Raw genomic sequence first — 20770 nt, forward strand, 5'->3', positions numbered from 1 at the left:
GAAGTGGTTCATTTGTTCTTTGTGCTTTATTAGACACCTCCCAGATCCCACAGGATTGTGATGTGAGGCTTAACTTGTAGTCTTCTGCTTCTGCTTTAAAAGACTTACTCAAAACACAACCCTCAGTCAACTTTTCATTTGCAGGACTAATCTGATAGTCAACAAGAGATTTTAGTGTCTAATAATTACTGATACATGTTATATAAATTCTGAGCAAAATTATTTTAAAGTTTGTTTTGCTGTGACGAATGGTTGTCTCACTGCAGGAGCAGAAGATTAATGCTTCTCACAAACGTGTTAGGAGGCCAATATTAGGAGGCCTTTCTTGGAGCAGTTCTTTGCACAGGTTCATGCTGAGGAGGGTGAAGTACTATAAAATTTCTCTTTAGGCTGCCATTTTTATCCAGAGGGAAGAAGCTGCCATAGAAAACCACACACACTTAAAACGATTCAGAAAAACATACTGGGGTGGATATAATAGATGTTGAGTGCTAACATGGACTTCACAAATAAGGCAACAAAATAAAAGCCACTATAAAAGTAATTCATGGTGCAATTATTCACTTACTGAAAAACTGCAGGTTGTACTACTTCCTACCATAAAGTGCTATTATTTCTCAAAGCTTTATTTCAATTTGGGGTGGGAAATACGATGATGTTAATATAACCATTTTATAACCATCTGTCTTTCTTCAGGCAAAATTTAGTGTTCATTTCCCTTTCACATTCCACCTTTTAAGTCTCTTTGGCAGAACACAGTTGCTGTTGTAGCACAGCAGAAGCCATTTAAACAAAGGCTCAGGGTCCACACTATTCCCGGGAAGCAACATCTCACTTAGGATTGTCAGTGGCTGCATTTTGCCCAGAGCTCGTCTGTCCTGACAGCAGCCACAGGGCAGGAGCTCATGGGCAGGAGCCTCTGCAAGGACTTGGTACAGGCACCCTCACTAGGGTGCCGCTTAAGTTACTTCACTGTCACTGGAGATGCTGTGTGAATGAGCTTGACCATCCAAACTGCTGCCACAGGCTTGGCTTCCTTCTCCACAAAATACAACAGATAAGGAATCGTGGGGATCATCCTCAGCATAGTTGTCCAGCACCTCTAAAACAGGCATGCTAGGGTCCTTCAAATACTGGAAAAAGGCATAAACAGCAGTTTAGACATCTATCCACAGAACAGATGTATTAGAAATTACAGCAACAGAGCAGGTACCACCACCTATAGGCAAGTTGCTTCAGACTAGAATTCACAGTGAGAGCTGCTAAATGTATATTCTATTCTGGATTTCCTTGAAATTACATCAAACAAGGAAAAAGTTAGTTTTAAGGAAAAAGTTTCCCACCTTATTTCCAGGGGGAGGGGCAGGGATATCAATCATGCAAACATCCATTTAAGTGAGTTAAAGCCACCTGCATTTCTTGGTTTTTTTAAATAAATTTTGGCCAATATTCTTTTCATGTCAGTTCAAGCAAATTGCTACTAGTTAAGAACAAACCACAGAAGAAAACACTTCTTTATTACACTGCTGGGGACATATTCTCCAACTGCAGGAATCTAGCAACTGACAGCTTGCCTAAAGCACCGATGGCACAAACAGTATCTAAGATTCTGATTTAATCAGTATCAGGCAACTCGGATCTGCATCTTTTACCATTACCAGAAAACTCTAGTGGCATCCTTCTCTTGTAGTTACTTTTTGCTTTGACTTCCCCTCTGCTCCCCTTTCCTCCAAAATTAAGTCATCAGCTTTACAATGAATGCATAAAACGTAGGCCTGAGAAAATGCTTTCTGTTCCTCCTGCCATCCCCATACACTCTCCTTATCACTAAGCTGATCTTGTATTTCACAGAGGATTGGAGCCATCCATCACTTCATGTACTGAACCAAAAAATAAAATCTGCCATTGAACATTTTTATCCTGATTAAAAACAAAAGAAAACAAAAATGTCCAGAACACAGACACCTTCACATTGTTAAAACATAGCTTGTCGTTTTACTCAAAAGCTTGTTCTGTACTGTAGGAGGTGTCATAATCTGACTGAGATGGGACCACAGCTCAAGTCATGTCTGTTGTGGGACAAAATGAACCTTAGTTTCAATTAAGGCACCGCTTTCTCTGTAATCATAGCAAGGCTAATGGGCAACAGGATTATTTTTTCAGGTGTATTAAAACCAAATGTTTCATATGGGAACCTCAAATACATCCACTTTAGCAGAGTCAAGACATAAATGAACCTCAGTTCGACTTTGCTCTGTGAAGGCATTTCTGCGGTAGAACTGTTCCCTACAACTCAAGACTCTGAAAGCTGAGATCTTTCTGTAAAAGAAGGAAACATAATTTTTCTGAAAATGTAAAAGATTTTTAAAATAATTGGTACTCTGTACTCATGGGAAGTGTTTTACAGAGAAGAAGCCTCAGGCTGGTTGATCCCTGTTAGAAATACACATTTTCAAAATTCTGCATATATACTGATTTTCCTTCATTTCTTATCAGTGTTTTGCCCAAAACTAGGCTCACTATTGTTCAAGAGTATCTACTTTTGCTGCATATTTTCCAGATTAATACAATTACTCTAGAACACGATGATAGACCCTATTCTTGCAAGTCCTTTGCATGGAATGCTGCACTATTTTAGTATACTGTACAAGGATTTTTCTTCTCCTACATTAGATACACTTCTCTTGATATGTGATACAGCCGTCTCCACTGAGCCCCCATGAAACGGTAGCTGAGGTAGCATGAAGAGAGAAAATTATTTACTCGGGTCTCTGCAGAAAGTCTGGGTTCCTTCACCCATACGTCTATAAAAATCTGGAAAAACAGCTCCACAATCACAGAACTACCATAGTAAAATGGACTACTCCGACATGCAGATATATACAAAGAAATACACCTCAAAAAAACTGCAAACAAATACAAGCTTTTAAAAATATAGAATGCATGCTGAACAAGAATTTTTAAATCAAGAACTTCACATAAAGACTACTTCCTGTTTCAATACTAAAAAGAGGAAGATGAACAGGACTGAAACAATATCATTTAGTACAGAAATGTGTGAGCTACAAGGAGAAAAAAAGTCCCAGGATGACTTTTTCATCCGAGTATTGCTAAACCTACAGGAAAAAAAGAAAAAGCCCAAGAGCATTCCCCTAGGTAGCCCTTAGTCTTCATGTCAGTCCTTGCTCTTAAAACTATCAGTGTTTGCTTTTCCATATTTGATTTCTAATCAGAGGCCTAGGTCCCAAGTACATGTCCTGCAGCACACATAAGCTTTTTGCTTAAAGTGAGCAACTGTCTCAGGCCTGGTGACTTAGATAAGCAAAGAAATGGGTAGACAAGGGGTAGTCAAGGAACAAAAAAAATCTTACTCAGGTTTTGTAACAGGATTATAGCAGCATTTGTATCTTAAGGCAGAGAAAAAAATAATTCAGTTCAGTAAAAGAGGAATAAAGTGGGAGATCCCATATGAGAAAAGTAACAGTTTACACTAAGTCAACAATTTTTTATATCTTTCTGTTATGCAACAACTAGCTTTGTTCATATTCACTCCAAGATCATCACTGTCTTTTACAGGGGGAGGGGGGGCAAGGGGGAGAAAAATAAAATGCCTATACATACCTCTTCGAAGTGTGATGGGATTTCTAAAGGTGGCCGAGACCAATATTTAATTGTTTTGTGGTGTCTCCACAGAAGAAACAAACCAACTGCTACCAGATTTACAAAAAGTAACACCAACACAAATATTAGTATAATATATCCAGCTCTGGTTGCCTCTGAAAAAGAAAAAAACAAAAACCATATACATATGACAGGTTCATATTTATACATCATCAAATGTAAAACAATATACAGTAAGCTGAAATTTACTATACTTGGTAATCAAAGTATAATTTCCAAGGCTAGGATCACAACCCTACCATAGATGCACTTGAAACACCTGTGTTCAGAAGTAGCTTGTTTTGTGATTCCTTGTGGAAGTCACCAACTCCCATGAGCTCCTGTCCCTTAATCACACAGCCTAAGGCAAGCTACTTGACACACTAGCAGGGCAAACGCAGAGCTGGAGGAATCCCTGCTGGTGGGCAGGGGGCAGGCGGGGAATGCAATCTGTCCTTCCACCCTGAAGTTGCCAGCAAGGGCCATTAATGCCAGGGGCTTCTCTTTCAGAACATGCACCTCTCCAGCAAAGGAGCATCACAGACTCCAACATCACAGCTCAGGGGCTTGCGATCAAATACTCGGTCAATACTACCCAGGAGGTCAGCTCCTTTGGCGCTTCAGAAACTGCGTAAGCAGGTTTCATCTACACGTCTTCCAGTGTAGCATGCTAAAGATCGGTTGTGCCTGCGTGTTGGTGGTCACACGGAGAGATTCAAGAGAGGGACCAAGTCCATTATCTTGCACATGCTCTCTCTTCCCCTCACCCTCTCTCTTATCTCATACAAAACCATGCAGCTCAAAATGCAGAGAAGGAAGCAGGTCGAAGAGGAAAGGGATGTTCCTGTCCTGCAGGAGGCAGTGGCTGAGGGAGATTTGCAAGAGTAACACCACCTCCTTCATCAATGACTTCCTCTAAAGACCAAGTATTTGTATGTTCTTTCTTTGCATATTTCTAGAAAGTAATACCCATAGCTGTATTTATGAAGGAAAGGATGAGGGGAAAAGTACAACACAGGCCCTCAATTACTGACTGAAAAATTCCTTATTATTTTGCCATTAATGACAATTGTGAGCTACTGTAAGTGGTGCTCTCTTAGCACTCCTGACAGATACGCGTATGTAAGTGACTAGTTACACGATCTAAGACTCGTGTATTACGCTCGTCCCATTATATACAAAAAATAACAAAAGTCAGGTTTATACCACTAATTTTAGTTCTGTAACACTCTGGGATGCTTTGCAGTCCAAATAAATGGAGATCTGAATGTGTCATCAATTCTACTTGAATTTCAAAACAATAAAGTGTCCATTCCTTTAGACTTTTGATTTTGAATAGTGTACTGCTCGTCTTTATCGCCTGTTTAAAAGACACAAAAAAAAAGTTACTGTAAAAACCAGACCCGTCTTCAACACAAATCCCCTCCCCATATTTACGTTTCTCATTCAAAAAAGCACAGATTTTACTCTTCGTAATTCAGCCTTCCCAAACAAGAGAAACAGTGAAATATATTTCAACTTTCCTACTTGAATGCATTTCAAATCTCATTATTTTTAAATGAAATTAAACCTACACCATTTAAAACCATCTGTAAGGGCACAAACAGCAGAGGCATGAAAACTGATGCAAGGTCTCATTTTATCCACAATATGCTGCTGGAGGCTTTGACGCAGCTCACCGTGACAGTGAGCACAATACAGGAAGGGGGAGAGAAAAACAAGCCATGGGAAGTGTCTCCACCATCAGGGGAAGCTGACGGAAGTGTAGTTCAGTGAAGAGCTTCCACCATCTCAGCTCCTTCTACTGAAGAGGAAAACAGCTGACGGGCAGTGCAAAACCTCCACAGTCTCCACACAGCCACCATAGTCTTTTGGGAATTTTTAACCTGTAAGGGGCTAGGATAAGGGCCTCAGTGAAGCCTACAGAAGCATACAAGAGTGACTTCTTGCCTGAATCTCAAACAAGAAGGTATTTTACGTATGTCAGAAAAATACACATTGGTGCAAGAGAGGAAGGAAGTGGAGGCGTTTCAGATTTAGCAAGGTCTTTGAAACAAAAGGGTTTTTTTAATATATTTTTTCTGCTTCTGATTTTTAAACATTTGACTTTAGAATGACGTTCTTTTGAATCTTCTTCCTCTTTTTTTTTTTTTTAAAATGTGATTTAATCCCTCCCTGCAATGCTGGCCTGTCCAGAACATAATTACCAGGGCCCCAGATAGCAGCATACACACATGTGACCAACACCTCTAAGTCTCAGTACGAACAGGGACAGCTTATCCCAGCTGTGTCCAGCATGTTTCTAATAACTCTGCCTTTCTCTGCCCCAGGAACAGGCGACATCAGGCCAAAGCAGCCTGTTACTGAAGCTGCCAGCACAGACAAGCCCAGCCCAGGAAAGGAGGAAGGATATTTCAGAGTTTTCAAAATTGCCTAAGCAAACTTCGGAATCTAAATATCATTTTAAAGCCACCTTTGACACTTTGTGGATTCTCTCCCTTGATCTGCAATGTGATTTAACCTTCATTTCATATGAAGGAAAAAAAGATGTTTTTGAAAGTTTTGTAACACATGCAATACTTGTGCCAAGACTAAATTAACTTTTTTCAAGACACCAAATGGTGACCTTCACTGCTAGAGAAAAAAAAATTACATTAGTTTTCTTCCTCCACTTCTGCCATTCTGCCAAGAGACACCGACTTATATCTCTTAGAAAGGCATTATGAACAAAATAAATTAGAGAGAATTCTTACTTTTTTAGTAGTACTTGTTGTGTTCTCCCAGTAGGACACATGATACTGAAGAAAATCACCTGCTTCGAATCCAAAAGGGGGTGTGACACTAATGAGAAGTGAGTCAGAGCTTTCAGTCACGCTGTTCACTTTAGGGGGCCCTATAGTAGCTGAAAATAAACACAGAAAGAGCAGTGAACCTCTGGGATGCAGAACAGCTCATCATACTGTCTTCAGCTTTACTTAGATACTCTCAGCAAACATGCTAAATATTGACAGCTTTTTCTCAAGAAAAGGAATACAACATTTTCTCATCTACATACTGCATTTAAGATATTTACTTCATTACGAATCTAAGGGAAAAGACTTGAAAGCGTAAGTGAAACTAGGTAATTAAAAAAAATAAATGTTAACTTTCCCTGGAAATTCAGTAAATATTCACTAGAATATATCTGCATTTATCTGCAGTTAATGGTGATACAATTTTTTTTTCCTTCAAATAGCCTGCCACATATTCCACGTTCTCTAAAAAACACAGTTTGCGTCAATAGATTGGAAGAGGAATAACTAGTTTCCTCCTCTTGCTTTGATGTCTCCATCTGCCCTATAGGGTAAAGATGATGACTTCCTTTTGTGTCATGAAAAATATTATATAAAGTACTGTCAGTCCTAATACAAGAGAGTTGTGTGATCACAGACCTATATGGTCATTAGTCATTTATCCTTTGTATCTTGACTTCTTTCACCAGTTAACTTTATCGGCATTTGTAAAGCACTCCAGGATCTCAAAAAACCCACTCATGCAAACATTAGAGTAGTTAACAGCTGCTTGCATACTGAAGTGGGGTAATTAGTAAAAATCAATCCTTGCATGCAATCATTGCTTATTGTACCTCAAAAATTCCAGCAGGACCTATTCTGTCCACTGTTACTTTAGAGAAAACTGGCCCCCATGATCTTTATATTGATAGAGAAATTTCAGTTTCTTTCTACTTCCTGTTGCTGTACAACTGCAAACACCTTGTTGTGTGTCCTCACAAATTCCCGAAGCTCCCCTCTCAAGTGGGACAGACCCAAACATTAAAGGAAGAGAACAGCCTGACTGAGTAGCCCATGGTCTTGCTGTCTAGGAACTGATCTTGAGGGCAGTCACCCAAGAATGATCACACAATGTTCCTCTTTCTCCCCCAAGAAACAGACACACAAACCTCTCTCTCCCACACCAAGCCTCTCCTTTGTCTTGTATTCCCATTAGCCAAGCGCTTTCCTAACCCCCAAAGGATCCCACTCCCAAACAATCCTGCATCACAAACTATGGATACATCACTTGTAATCTTCAGCTAGGGATTTGGGTAGTTCCTCATCCCCACACTCTTTACCACTAGAGAAAATCCAAGATTTAGAACTGAAGTCACCAGGGAAAGTATCATACTCTTTGCAGCATGGACCACCACTGCTCCTCACAAGGTATGGGAGAACTTGAACTAAAGAGTTAATATATCCATTCCTCTGCTTCGTTATTGTTTTAGAGGTATTTTTAAACTCAACATCTACTTTCTTCTAATCCTGAAACCAATCACAGCAAGGCAAAGAGGAGATCTTATAAGTGTGTGAACAAGCACGTTGCTGACCTTTAACAGGATTTAAAGCGTGCCTTGACCCTTCCACAATGCAGTCAGGACAGTTTATATTTATGAGAAAAGGGATCTGTTCAATAGAAACAGGTAGTTTGTACTCAGACTACCACAAATCAAGGGGGGTGTATGTGTGCATGCGGCAGTGCTAAGTGGGGAAACAAGAAAATGGAAAACTCTCTACCATAATATATGTCGTAGTTTTTATAAGACTTAACCATCCAAGGAAACTCCTCTGTTCCTCTTTCGATACCTGTTGAAAGAGCGCACTGCTAACCCTATTACAGAGGAACTAAGTAGTATCAAATCCCTAGTGACACACAGAGACATTGTACTCTTTTTTAACTAACACCTACAATTCTCTCACTTGGCTTTGGGTACATAATAAAGTCAAAAAAGCCTAGAACGGACAACAAACATCTTTTTCAAAGAAATCTCCTTTGAGAGAAACACACTGAAATCATAAATAGCACTTACTGTTTCTCTCTGCCACAAATGGATCTGTTTCCACCCAGTCAGAAGTAACTTGCCCTAGCTCAGCCCTCACACGCAAAACAACAGTCCAGCGCCGCTCCTTAAGTGACCAGGGGAAACTGCATTCAGTCTGGGTGATACGGGTGCAGTTCATCTCATCCCACTGGTTAAAGGCACCTCTGCAATGCAAAACAAAGGACAAATATAGCATCAGCAGAACAGCGCAACCAGCTAAAATACAATCCCTCCCACCTAGACAATTTTTGTAACAACAGAGTATGTTACAAAACTACCACTTTCATGTGGGTTTAACTCCACAGCCCTTTCAGCACCTGCATCTCCTCAGTATCTAGGGAGAAATTAAAATTAGTGAGGGAGAATTCGGTAAGGCTAAAATTATTCAGGAAACTATGCAACCTTTCTGGGTGCTTTTCAGGTCTTCAATCTTTGCTCAGTGTAGTAGAAATATCACAGGCTGAAAGACTGTCAGTCTTCAGAAACTGCTTTCAGATATATATAAAAGCATCTGTGATAGACAACTCATTCTTTCATTTGCTTATTAATTTTTAGGTGTTTGGTTTTTTTCTTAACCAACTGTGTTACTGGATTAGAAGAAAATCAGTTTGGTTGGTTTTAGATCTATTTACTTACGTTTTAAAATGGACTGTATATAACACCAAGCCTCTATCCACTTTAACAGGAGACCATCTCAGTGAACTACGAAAGTTATAGGAATAAACCATCACATCCTTTGGTGCCGGCAAATGGGGAGAAGATTCTAAAGGAAGAAGAGGAATAAAAATGACTACTAAAGCATTCAAGCATACAGTAACTAACTTTTGGTCTCCAAACTCCATCACCATATATTACATTTTCACTGCTTTGCACGCAAAACCATTCCTCCTCCTCATTCCATTTCTAGGTGCACTAGTAGCCGTACATTTAAGTCCCTACTATCCACAAAGCACTGAACTGCAACTTACTGCTTTTATTTCTTCCACACAGAACACAGCACTGAAAGTACAAAACAGTAAACCCCACCCAGCTCCCTCATGAAGCTATAAATTAAGGTCCACTGCCACTTGTCATGACAAAAGCTCATCTATTTCAATTGTCTGCATCTCACATTTTACTTTGTTAACAACTCAGAACACCTTCTTCCTGCTAACTTGTTTGAAAACTGCGTGGTCACTTCACTGAAGCTTTCCAGGAAACAGATTAAAAAAAAAAAAAAGCCTTCTCGTACTTAAACATATACGTTCACAAACACATATGGCACCATTCCACTTGCAAGCCTGAAGTTTCACCAATTTTGAAACCGATTTCACAATGTAGAGGAGGACAGAAACCTCTGTTAAAGGCGTGCCTTCTGCTAGGAGGAATGTCCACCCAAATTCAGTCATGCTATAAACTCCTGGGGGCGAACAAAGGCTGCGAGTGCTCTCGAGCAGCTCGTCAGGAGACAGCTGAACATCCCACATCTAGGAGCCCACCCAAACTCAGGCAGCAGCAATGAGGGAAAGGATGTTGGCTGAAATCCCAAGCCTAGAAGTCTTTCCTGAATGAAGGCAGAGCAACGCAGTAGCGGAGAGCAAACAGCTGTGTCTCTAGTGCAGGAGAAGAACCACTTCCCTGCTAGTGCAAGCAGAGCAGAGGAAGAAGCCGTCTATTGGGACTGGAGCATGGCCAAAGGCCAGGCACCGAGCTGGGCACGGAGGGGTAGAAAAACCAGTGGAGGGAGGGAGGGCAGCCAAGCAAAAGGCAGAGAACCAAGGGCTGGGGAAACAGGGGCGAGTGAAGTAGAGAAAGCCCGATGAGAAGTTAAGTGGGGGAGCAGCTGGAGGGAAATGTTAGCTGGCAAACAGGACAAAACAGCAGGCTGGAGAACCAAAAACCACGGAAAGACAAGACGACCAACGGAAAGGAACTGAGATAGCCCAAAGAAACAGACTAAGATTACCACAAGTAAGCTGTGGCGAGGAAGACAGGAAAAGGCAGTTATCAAATGCCCCTAAAACCAGAAAAGCATCACACTTTTAACCACAGCACTGCAGTCACTCAGGAGGGAACGGCCCTGGGGAGGTCTCCAGTCCAAGTCCCTGCCCCGAGAACGGCCAGCTCTGACATCAGAGCAGGCTGCTCAGGACTCTCTCCAGGCAGGTCCTGGAACCTCCAAGGACAGAGCCTGCACAGCCTTGCTGGGCAACAGCTTCACCACCTGCCTGTCTTAAGAGGGAGAAAGGTTTTCCTTCTACACTTGACTTGTATTTATTTCTCCGTGTAGTGATCCCCTTACACCACTAAACATACTAGGTCAACAGGTTCTAAGGTCAAAGACACCCATGACATGACACGATATGATATTCCACATGGTAAGATTTCAATTTTTTGTTCTTAAGATAACAGTCTCCTAAGATACGGTTTGTTTATTTTTACACAAATAAGATCAGAAGACCAAGCAACTTAAGGTAAATTCTGTCCCCAGCCTTCTTTGGCAATATGGGGATAATGTTAAAAAGTTTCTTCTTTTTGACTTCTACCTCTGATTTTGATACACAGCACTAGACAGCACACTGATGCTGACAGCACTATCTTTCAGAAGAGACATTACGCCAGGCTCTTAACATCCTCCATGTACAGGTAAAAGACAACACGAATCTTCATAAAGTTGCATTAAACCCTAAGTCCAAAATACCAAAGAACTAGTTAAGCTCTCAAAGTTTTAATTAGGAATGTTAGAAGTTGAGGCTAAGAAACTAGTGAGTAGTGCTTTTAAGTAAACGCACATTGCCTTAGGCTACAGATCGATCATTCAGCATTGCATACCTGTCTGAGATTCCTTACAGTTAGAAATGATACCTGAACTATTAATCTCTCACATATTTTAAAGGCCACTAAGTAACCTTTTCTTCATTCGAGACAAGTTTTCACTTTCCAGTCACGCAGATTCTTTCTTGCACTCTCACTGCTGGTCTGGCATGTGGCAAGGTATCTCACACCATCAGTAATCTGTGCACTCAGACATCCGATACAAACTAATTTTACAAAATTCAAGAAAGCTGTCAGAACGAAACACAAGTACTAGCATTTTTTTTTCTTCTCTCCTCTCCCTCTTAGCAAAAAGAAAAAAGGAAAAAGCAATGAAGGACAAGGGCTGGTACATCTTCTCCTCAATCGAGACTGCACACTGATTATTTTGCCTTATATTAGCATTCAGAAACAGATCATTTCCCCTACCAGCTTCAAAAACACTGAAAAAACTATCAAATCTATGGCTCTGTAGCTGATCATCAAGGTGTTCTACTACTGCACTGAGGAGCTGTTTCTGTAGCACACCGAAGGAACGCATTCGTATTTTGGTTAGATACCTCAACTTGACAAGGGAAGTTACTTAAATTTCTGAAATCACACACTGAACTCCATAATGATCATTAGCTTGTATACCCAAAGTAACAAAATGCCCACTTCAGATAAAAAGCACCTATATATATATATGCGCAAGTATCCTAGGAAAAAAACAAACTACCTTAGCCAGGGAAAGGCAGAAATGCCCTGTCCTTTCTGTCTGGAAGGTGGTCTTGCTGAACCGGTTCTTTTAAAGCATCTGCCAAACAATGCTCAGATTGTTTTTTCCTGATGCAGAGACTTCCTAACTCTTCAAGCCACAAGTCAAAGCTTTCACATAGCAGAGTGTGAAGCCACAAGTTACAGTGAGTGAAAGCAGCTCAGCTTGGCCTAGCCATCTGTTTCACAGATGCCATTCCCGCTCCTGAATGATTTCTGATCCCTTCCCCTGCATCAGCCTTAGACCACATCATTTTGCTAAACAGCAAAAAAGAAGTCTCGGGGGTTTTGGATGGACTTTTACTGTTTTAGTGTACCAAACTGGCTTCTCATATTGTCAGACAAGCACCAAAGCCTACAAAAGGTGAACAGCAGAAGTGTGTGGCCAGGTGGGGACAGGTGATGACAGCTGGCTATTCTTTTGGCTCGGATTTTAACATGTAGCATCTCCATTTGCAACAGAAGAAACACAGCACGCTGTGCCTACGAGAGAGAGCGCAGAGGGGGAGGGGGCCCTGCGTAGAAGCCAAACACAACAGCTCCCTGGGAAATCCCACTGCTGCCGATGGCATGGGACTGGGCAACACTGACCACAGCAGGTCCCCACAGCTCGTCTCAACCCACCCATGGGCATTTGGACTGCTACGTCCAGCCACAGACTGCAGGCCTGGAACAGCAGCTGCCTCCGAACAGCCAGAGAGCCCCATGGGACTCACCAGTCACAGGCTGGCCAGCCAGCCCTTGACGAACAGGAGAAAACGTGACAGCGGACACGCTGAACTCAGGGAGGTACCCGAGTGCCTGAATAAGGACCACGCTGTATGCATACCTCATTCAAGACATGTCACAGCAGCTCTTCCACACTTTCCGGGATACACACTGAAGCCAGCATTGTACCAGCTATAGGGCAGACCCGACCTGAAGAGCAAACCTCCCCTCCCTGCAACAAAGCATTTACATCGAAGTCTAAATCCAATCCTACCGAAACCGTCGATTCACAGTTGATGAACGGGTGCCACATCACAAACTACAGCCGCATCAACGACTTACGCCGTACCCATCCCCCCCGACGCTAATCCCGTGCAGGTTTCAGCCGCCCTCTGACAGACGCGGCCGGTTTGGGGCCAGGCTGCCCGGCAGCTGGCCCGCAGAGCCAGCCTCGGGCGGGGAGGCGAGCCGGTGGCAGCCCAGACGACGGCAGATTTTCGAAGAGCAGCGACCCGGGGTTCGGCAGGAGGAACCTGGCCTTGTCCTTCAGAGGGGCTGGCACAGGCGGGGTGAGGGAAGGGCGAAACCCGCCACGGCCCCGCTCTCCCCACTGCCTCCTCCCCCCCCTTCCCCGCTGCGGCTCCGGCAGCCGCCGGGGCTCCTTCAGGGGACGGGCTGAGAGGCACGGCCCCGCTGTCCCCCTCCGGGGCCGCCCCAGCCCGGGCCCTCGCCCCACAGGCTTCCGCCGCCTCCCGGGCCGGAAGGCCGCCGGCGAGGAGGCACCCAGAGAGGCGCAGGCCGGGCGGCAGCCTCCAGCCCCGCGCCGCCGCCCACCACCGCAGCGAGCCCCGCGCCGCGCCGCACCCACCTGCGCCCGAGGCCCGGAGGGAGCCGAGGAGGAGGAAGAGGAGGAGGAGGAGGAGGGAGAGGAGCGGCGCCCGACACGGCATGGCCCGGCTGGCAGCGCCCCGCCGCCCGGCCCCGCTCGCCGCCAAGAGGCAGCTCGCCGGTCCCTGAGGAGCGGGGCCGGCGGCGAGCAGGCCTAGCGGGGCCGCCTACACACCCGCGGCCCGGACCGGGCTGCGGCTGCTGGCGGGGAGCGGGGCGGCCGCTCCGGCCCGGCCCGGCCCCGCTCCGCCCCCGCCTGCGGGGAGGCAGAGCCCGCCCTCGGCCCCGCCTGCAGCGCCGCGGGGGTCTAGGGGGGGCCGGGCCGCGGGCTCCAGCGGGCGGCTGGGCGGCCGCCGGGGGCGCCGTCTGCTGCGGGCCGACCCCGGCCCGGCCCGGCCGGGCGTCAGGGCGGGCTGTGGGCGGGCCCCGCGGCCAGGCAGCGGCTGCGGTGGGGGCGCGGAGGGTCGCGTGTGCGTTCGCGGCGTGCGGTTGACGTGAGAAAGTCTTGCCGTGAGGTGGTTAAAGTTCCCCGGCTTTCTCTGGCTGCACCTAGCGTAACACCAGCCCGCGGTTAAGCCTAACCGCGTACCTTGAGCTGATGCTATCGATGACACAACATCGCCATTAAAAAACCTGGAGGTGATGCCGGGGGCCTGCAGTCCTCCCAGGTGATGACTGTTTCGGTAGAAGAGTTGTTCTTAAATAATTCACGCGGCAGGGACCTGTTGTTTTTAAGAGCTCGGACACGACTTCGGTTGGAAGCACCCTAAAGCAGAGCAGTATTTCATTTGTCTCCTGAACAAAGTCAAAATACTCTCTTAAACGCTTCAGAGAGAAAACACATCTTATTAGTACAAGACTGGGCAGTCGGCAGAATTATGACCGGCAGGACTGCCAGCAGAGGAAACCATGCAGAGCGAGGGTACTTAAAATGTCTTTAATTAATTTTAATAAAGGGGATCTTTGGCCACCTGAAGGCTTCCTGAGCAAAGTTTAGAACACTGCCATCAGATTTCTGACAAAAGGAAAGCAGGCAAGTACAGCAAGAGTATCTTGTGTTCAGAGCTCCAGGTAAGGGCTGGGCAGCTTTGATTTCCAACTAAGCTTGTATGAATCACTTGATTTCACTGCAGTTCAGCTCTTCCTCAATCGAAAGAGAGATTCCTCCCTTTCTCTTAAGTCCTGCATGGCCTGCTCTTATCAATTGCAAGCTTTCAGAGCACAGACCCTCCTTTTGCTGGGAGGTACAGTAATAAAACAGGCCAGAATCTCAGTCAAAGCCTTTCAACACTGACACAAATTATAAAAGCTAGAAAGGAGTATAAACAAAGGTGGGGAAAAAAAAGCAAATGCTGAAAAGCTGACTGGTTGCTTGGTTGCTTGATTGTCAAAAGAAGATGGGCTAGAAGGGGATGGTAGAGGTTGAAGTCATTCAGTTGTAGACTGAGCCTGTTTTCTCTGTGCTTAACATGTTTGACCTCTTTTTGAACCCTTCTGGGAAGAGTGACTCAACTCTCTCAGTCAAGCAGCACTGTTCTACCAAAAGCTTCCCACTCCACAAGCTTCACGTTGGGATTTCCCCAGTGCCAGGCCTGTGCTGAGACACAGATTCTTTAATAATGATGTCTGAAGCCAGTGGAGGTATTTCAGTCATGCGCTGTTAGCATGACTTGTGGAGCATTTCTGGCAGCAGGTAGCCAAGCATGTAGCTGGGAAAGCCATTGGCAATTTCTAACTGTGAAACTTAAATAGCAAAAGGGCATGTCCAGAAGGCATGTTAATTTTGATGGTATCTCTAATTCATGCATTAATGGGATTTTGATTCACAGAGGAAATTAGGTATGTTAAAGAACAACTCAAAACATGAATTCTGAAGTGGGGTTTCCCTCTACCCTTGCACTGAAAAACACATATTTACTGCATTTGTTAAAGAAATCCCATAACCGATCATGTGTGTTTTCCCTTTGCCAAACCAGACAGGAAACTTTTGCAGGCTTTTGGTTTTGCCGCAGCTGATCTTTCTCTTACCTTGAGCTTCCTATTCAGTCAAAGCCCAAGAAATTATTCCCTTAGAGTCTAGCAGACTCTTAAGAGGGAAGCCAAAATGACTAGTTGTGCCTTCATGAAAAAGAGGTAATGAAAATACATGGTTTTCACCATCAGTGGATGAGGGATGACTTCTTAAAACTGCTAGCTTACGGAGAGCTGAAGAGAGAGAGGACAGAACTGAGAATAAATAATGATTTAATGAAGACAGAGAGAATAGAGAACTGGAGTCAATGCAACATCTGATCCTATCAATCGTCTCCAAAAGAAAAAGAAAAATTAACCCAGGAAATCTGTAGAACCTACAGGAGTTCAGAGAGAATTATGTATATTGCTTTCTTTTCTTTCGAGCTTAGGAAGCAAAAAGCAAAGTTAATGTCAAATCAGAAAGTAAGGGATAAATTATTTTTTCTTGCTGGTCCCCTTCCCTCACTTAAAGCTATCAACATGAGAAAGTGAAAGGTAGCAAATGAAGGTAGAAAGAAATACATTTCAGAGGAGAAATACCTCCATCTAACACTGCAAGTTACAGGCTTTTAAAATCATTGAGAAGTCTTATGTGTAGAAAAAAAGAAAACTCGTGATGGCACATAACTGCAATACAATGACATAGTAAATAGTTTTGGGTGTATTTCACCAATGCAAACTATTTACTACTCTAAAATCCCAGCCTTGCCAGTTATTATATGTGGATCCCTGGGTTCACCCTTGTAAAACTGAAACCAACTCATCCATAAGAAGATACTTAATCAATATCAAGGCAATCGTTTTTCTGCAGCCAAATTTCTGGCGCAGAATCTTGAAAAAAACTTGAATCCACAAAAGATAAGGAATTTTTCCAAAATGACACATAGATAGAGGTGAAATGCATCCATTGTAAGACTTGGGGATACCTCATACATCAGGTAGTGATCGGTAGGTGAACAGTTTTGGGACCACAGTGGTCTAAGAGGGAAATGAACCACTTTCCTTGTGTTCCTCCATTACCCCTCTTCTAGGCATCTCATGTAAAGAATCATGGCTAACTCAGTTACGAAACCAAAAAAAGGAAGGAGATAAAAAGAAGAATCCCCCTTCCCCCCTCAATTTGTAAATGACCAAAAATTTTTAACAGGCACTGGAATTCATCAGTGGTATTTACGCTGCCGATGTTTCAAGTAGTATGAACTTACAGATGCTTGCAAAATATGTCATTAATGTGCAAGAAACAACACAAATGTACTAAGAACAGGAAATAAAAGTAAACACAAACAAGGCGGCCCACTCCTGTTCAAACTATACTTCAGCAAGCCTTAAACAAATTAAAAGCCTTATTTTGACAAAAGCTAGTTCTTCAAACTCTGACCTCTTTACTTCCAACTCATGGTGTTTCTGCTATGATTTTTACTCTTCTTCCTGGAAGAGAAATGTGATTCAGTTGTTTGATACTGGCCTAACATGGGGAAAAAAAAAAAAAAAAGAAATTTGTAGGAAAACCATACTGGTCTGTTCAGACACAAAGCCTCCCCCTGCAAAATTTGCTTTGGTAGCTCTAGAAGCTTCCCCTATGTCTGACAGAGCCAATGCCAGCCAGCTCCAAGACGGACTTGATGCTGGCCAAGGCCGAGTCCATCAGCGGCAGTGGTAGCGCCTCTGTGATAACATATTTAAGAAGGAAAAAAGTTGCAGGACACACGGAAACAGCAGCTGGAGAGAGAAGTCAGAACACATAAGAGAAACAACCCTGCAGACCCTCAGGTCAGTGAAGAAGGAGGGGGAGGAGATGCTCCAGGCACCGGAGCAGAGATTCCCCTGCAGCCCGTGGGGAAGACCACGGTGAGGCAGGCTGTCCCCCTGCAGCCCAGGGAGGTCCACGGTGGAGCAGATCTCCACCTGCAGCCCGGGGAGGACCCCACGCCGGAGCAGGTGGGTTCCCAAAGGAGGCTGTGACCCCGTGGGAAGCCTGCGCTGGAGCAGGCTCCTGGCAGGATGTGTAGCTCTGTAGACAGAGGAGCCCACGCTGGAGCAGGTTTTCTGGCAGGACTTGTGACCCTGTGGGGGACCCACACTGGAGCAGTCTGTGCTTGAAGGACTGCAGCCCATGGAAGGGACCCGCGCTGGAGCAGTTTGTGAAGAACTGCAGCCCCTGGGAAGGACCAAAGTTGGAGAAGTTCATGGAGGACTGTCTCCCGTGGGAGGGACCCCACACTGGAGCAGGAGAAGAGTGCGATGAGTCCTTCCCCGGAGGAGGATGAAGCGGCAGAGATAATGTGTGATGAACTGACCGTAACCCCCATTCCCCATCCCCCTGCACCACTGGCAGGGGTAGGTAGAGAATCTGGCAGTGAAGCTGTGCCTGGGAAGAAGGGAGGGGTGGAGGGAAGGTGTTCTGAGATTTGGTTTTATTTCTCATTACCCTACTCTGGTTGATTGGTAATAAATTGAGTTAATTTTCCCCAAGCTGAGTGTGTTTTGCCCATGACAGTAATTGGCAAGTGATCTCTCTCTGTCCTTATCTTGACCCACAAGCCCTTTGTTATATTTTCTCTCCCCTGTCCAGCTGAGGAGGGAGGGGGGAGTGATAGAACAGCTTTGGTGGGCACCTGGTGTCCAGCCACGGTCAACCCACCACACATATATACCACCCTCTGTCTTTGAATGTACAAGAGAGTGAACAAGTATTTTATCTACTCAAAAATGCATGGAAAGAGGTGATTTGGGGTGGTGCTAAAGAACTGATAAACATCTGTTTATTCTCTTTCTATTGTCCCTTGACACAGCCACCTAAGTCTTGGTCCCCCATGGTGAGACAACTCTCTTCTCTGTCAGTCAGTCTTTAGCACCCATATCTGTTTCGCTCTCCCAGCTGCGTTTATGCTCCTCCAGCTGCTGTAGGATCCATTTCTGACGCTTCCTCTTGAAAAAGGTGAGGGAGAACAAAGGAGAAGAGAATCCAAAACTGCGAAAGAGGAGCCAGGAAAGCAACTGGGAGAATAAGCGTGTGCGAACTGCTGCACAGCCAGCCAGCATCATGGCAGTCAGGCTGCAGCGATGCCTGCGCTCAGAAGGAAATCCTAGGTAAAAGAGACTTCACCCTGCAAGGAGACATGAGCACCCACAGCTACCAGCAGTGCCTGCACCCTGCTCCGGCCCCAGGGAGTGTCAGAAATACTTGAGTTTGCATGTGACGCTGCACACTTGGTATTCTGGTGACTCTGGCAGCAGGGGGGGCCTGATGAGGTAGGCACCAGGGCACAGGTTTTCCAGGTCAGCACCTTGAGGAGTCTGACTTCTCACCAGCTCGTTGCTGAGCCTCATAGTCTTCATCATCTCTCAGAAATCAGCAACTCTGGTAGTAAGATCGGTGTGCGCTAGTTTGGGAATTCATTAGTGCAGTGCCCACTATGGAGAAAGGCTCTGCTGCTGACTACAGGGGATTCCCACAGCCTTACACAACCAGAAAACGCCTGAGTCATGTGAAGGGAGGTTTTAAAGATCAGCCCTCTCCTCAGGGGAAAAACATTACCTTATTTCTCTGTTCTGAGTTAAGTTTATAAAGTGAAAAAGAGAGTTAAGGAAGCTATGTCACACTAGTAGAGAGATTTGCTTCGTGTTTTAGCTAGTTTTTGAGTTTTAATTGGAAAGTTGGTGCTGTCATGCTTTGCAATTCAATCTTGTAGCACAGGGAAGTGTTGTCTTTAATCGCAGGGCATAATAGTTAGCAGTTAATATCCAGGCAAAGGGTAAGTAGGAAATATTTTTATTTTTTAGTATTTAATACAAATGTATTACAGCGGGAGCTTGGCCCCACTAAACTCTCTGCAGGTTGTCTTCTCCCACTCACAGGCACAGCAGCAAGCTGTACTCATATGAGGTTCAGGTTATACTGTTTGTGCCTGTCAAAAGGAAAGAACACAGAGCGATCAGGAACAAAAAAAGAAACACCTCTCTCCCTTGATCTTGTTTGCATATTCTGAATTAGAGCATTATTTAGGATATCTACTGGTGAATTGAGCAACTAGAATAGGCTTACCTAGAGGCCAATGGATTTGAGCCCATTGGATTTGAGCCCATTGTGGTGTTTGCATTTCAGCATGCTATGGTGCTTAAATAAAAAAAAAAAAAAAAAAAAAGAAGTTTTAGCAGTTCATTTACAGTAACTGTCTGATGAAATAAAGTCTCCTAGAAACAGAGAGGAAGTATAATCAGTTAGTCACGGCATGCCTATTTAGAGCAGTTTACATAAGCAGCAGAAACAGAGAAGTGCTTTTGTGGATAGATAAACACCCCATATCTGCTATAGATAAACTTGTCTTCCAGATCATTATTTCTAAGACAAGGCATGTCTTGATGTCTGAAATTGATCATTAATTTAAGATGCCTGGGTGTCTTGTTGATAGCTGTAAATGGCTTTATTAACAAAAGGATTACAGTGACAGAAAAAAGTAAGTTCCTCAAATATTGACATTTAGATGCAGAATTGTTTGGAAGATACAATTTTTAGTGTGGGAATTTTCAAGGGGACAGGGTAGGAGGTTAAAACCTAAGTGCCCTAAGGCACATTACCTGATCAAATATAATTTCTGGTAATGGAAGGCTTGTGGCACTGGGAGATGACTTACAAAAGCACCTCTAGAAAACATGAGTGTCCCAAAACCGTTGCATGTAAATAATTCACCTTTCTCCTTTGAGTTCTTGTCTACATATACATTTCTACTGTGGCCAAATACAGGCAGTGAACACTTTACAATGCCTGTGAAAGAATTGCTGGCTTCCTACCTGACCAAAAGCCAAGCTAACCGCACAGTCAATCGCACCGTAAAGAGGAGGCTGCGTCCCCTCTCTGGCTTGTGGCACTGGTCTAGCCCGCTGGCCTGGCTGATTTGCCACAACTCTTCTTGGGGTTAGTTGAACCGATGCATCCCAGCACCATGTAGTTGCTAGATCCAACACAAGGGAGTGAGGAAGGAGTTGGGAGATGAAGGCTTGAGGCTGGGGTAGAAGAGAAGCAACACTCCTCCAGTCCGACAGCTGTAAAATCAGCTCTTCTATAAGGTCCAACCTCAACCTGCAGGACTGCCTTAC

At 44.4% G+C, this 20770-nt stretch overlaps 1 protein-coding gene across 1 annotated transcript; it reads right to left on the reverse strand.

The window, feature by feature from the left end:
- Window positions 1-4: 4 nt before the first annotated feature.
- On the reverse strand, window positions 5-13911 carry IFNGR2 (interferon gamma receptor 2). Its single transcript, XM_075033794.1, has 7 exons — window positions 13641-13911; window positions 9152-9278; window positions 8504-8679; window positions 6414-6562; window positions 4867-5020; window positions 3622-3776; window positions 5-1133 (listed from the first exon to the last, which is right to left on the reverse strand). The coding sequence occupies exons 1-7, from the start codon at window positions 13720-13722 to the stop codon at window positions 960-962; spliced, it is 1017 nt and encodes a 338-aa protein (XP_074889895.1). The 5' UTR covers window positions 13723-13911; the 3' UTR covers window positions 5-959.
- Between the last annotated feature and the right edge of the window lie 6859 nt (window positions 13912-20770).

This window comes from Buteo buteo, chromosome 8 (genome assembly GCF_964188355.1).
Source record: "Buteo buteo chromosome 8, bButBut1.hap1.1, whole genome shotgun sequence".
Taxonomy (NCBI): domain Eukaryota; kingdom Metazoa; phylum Chordata; class Aves; order Accipitriformes; family Accipitridae; genus Buteo; species Buteo buteo.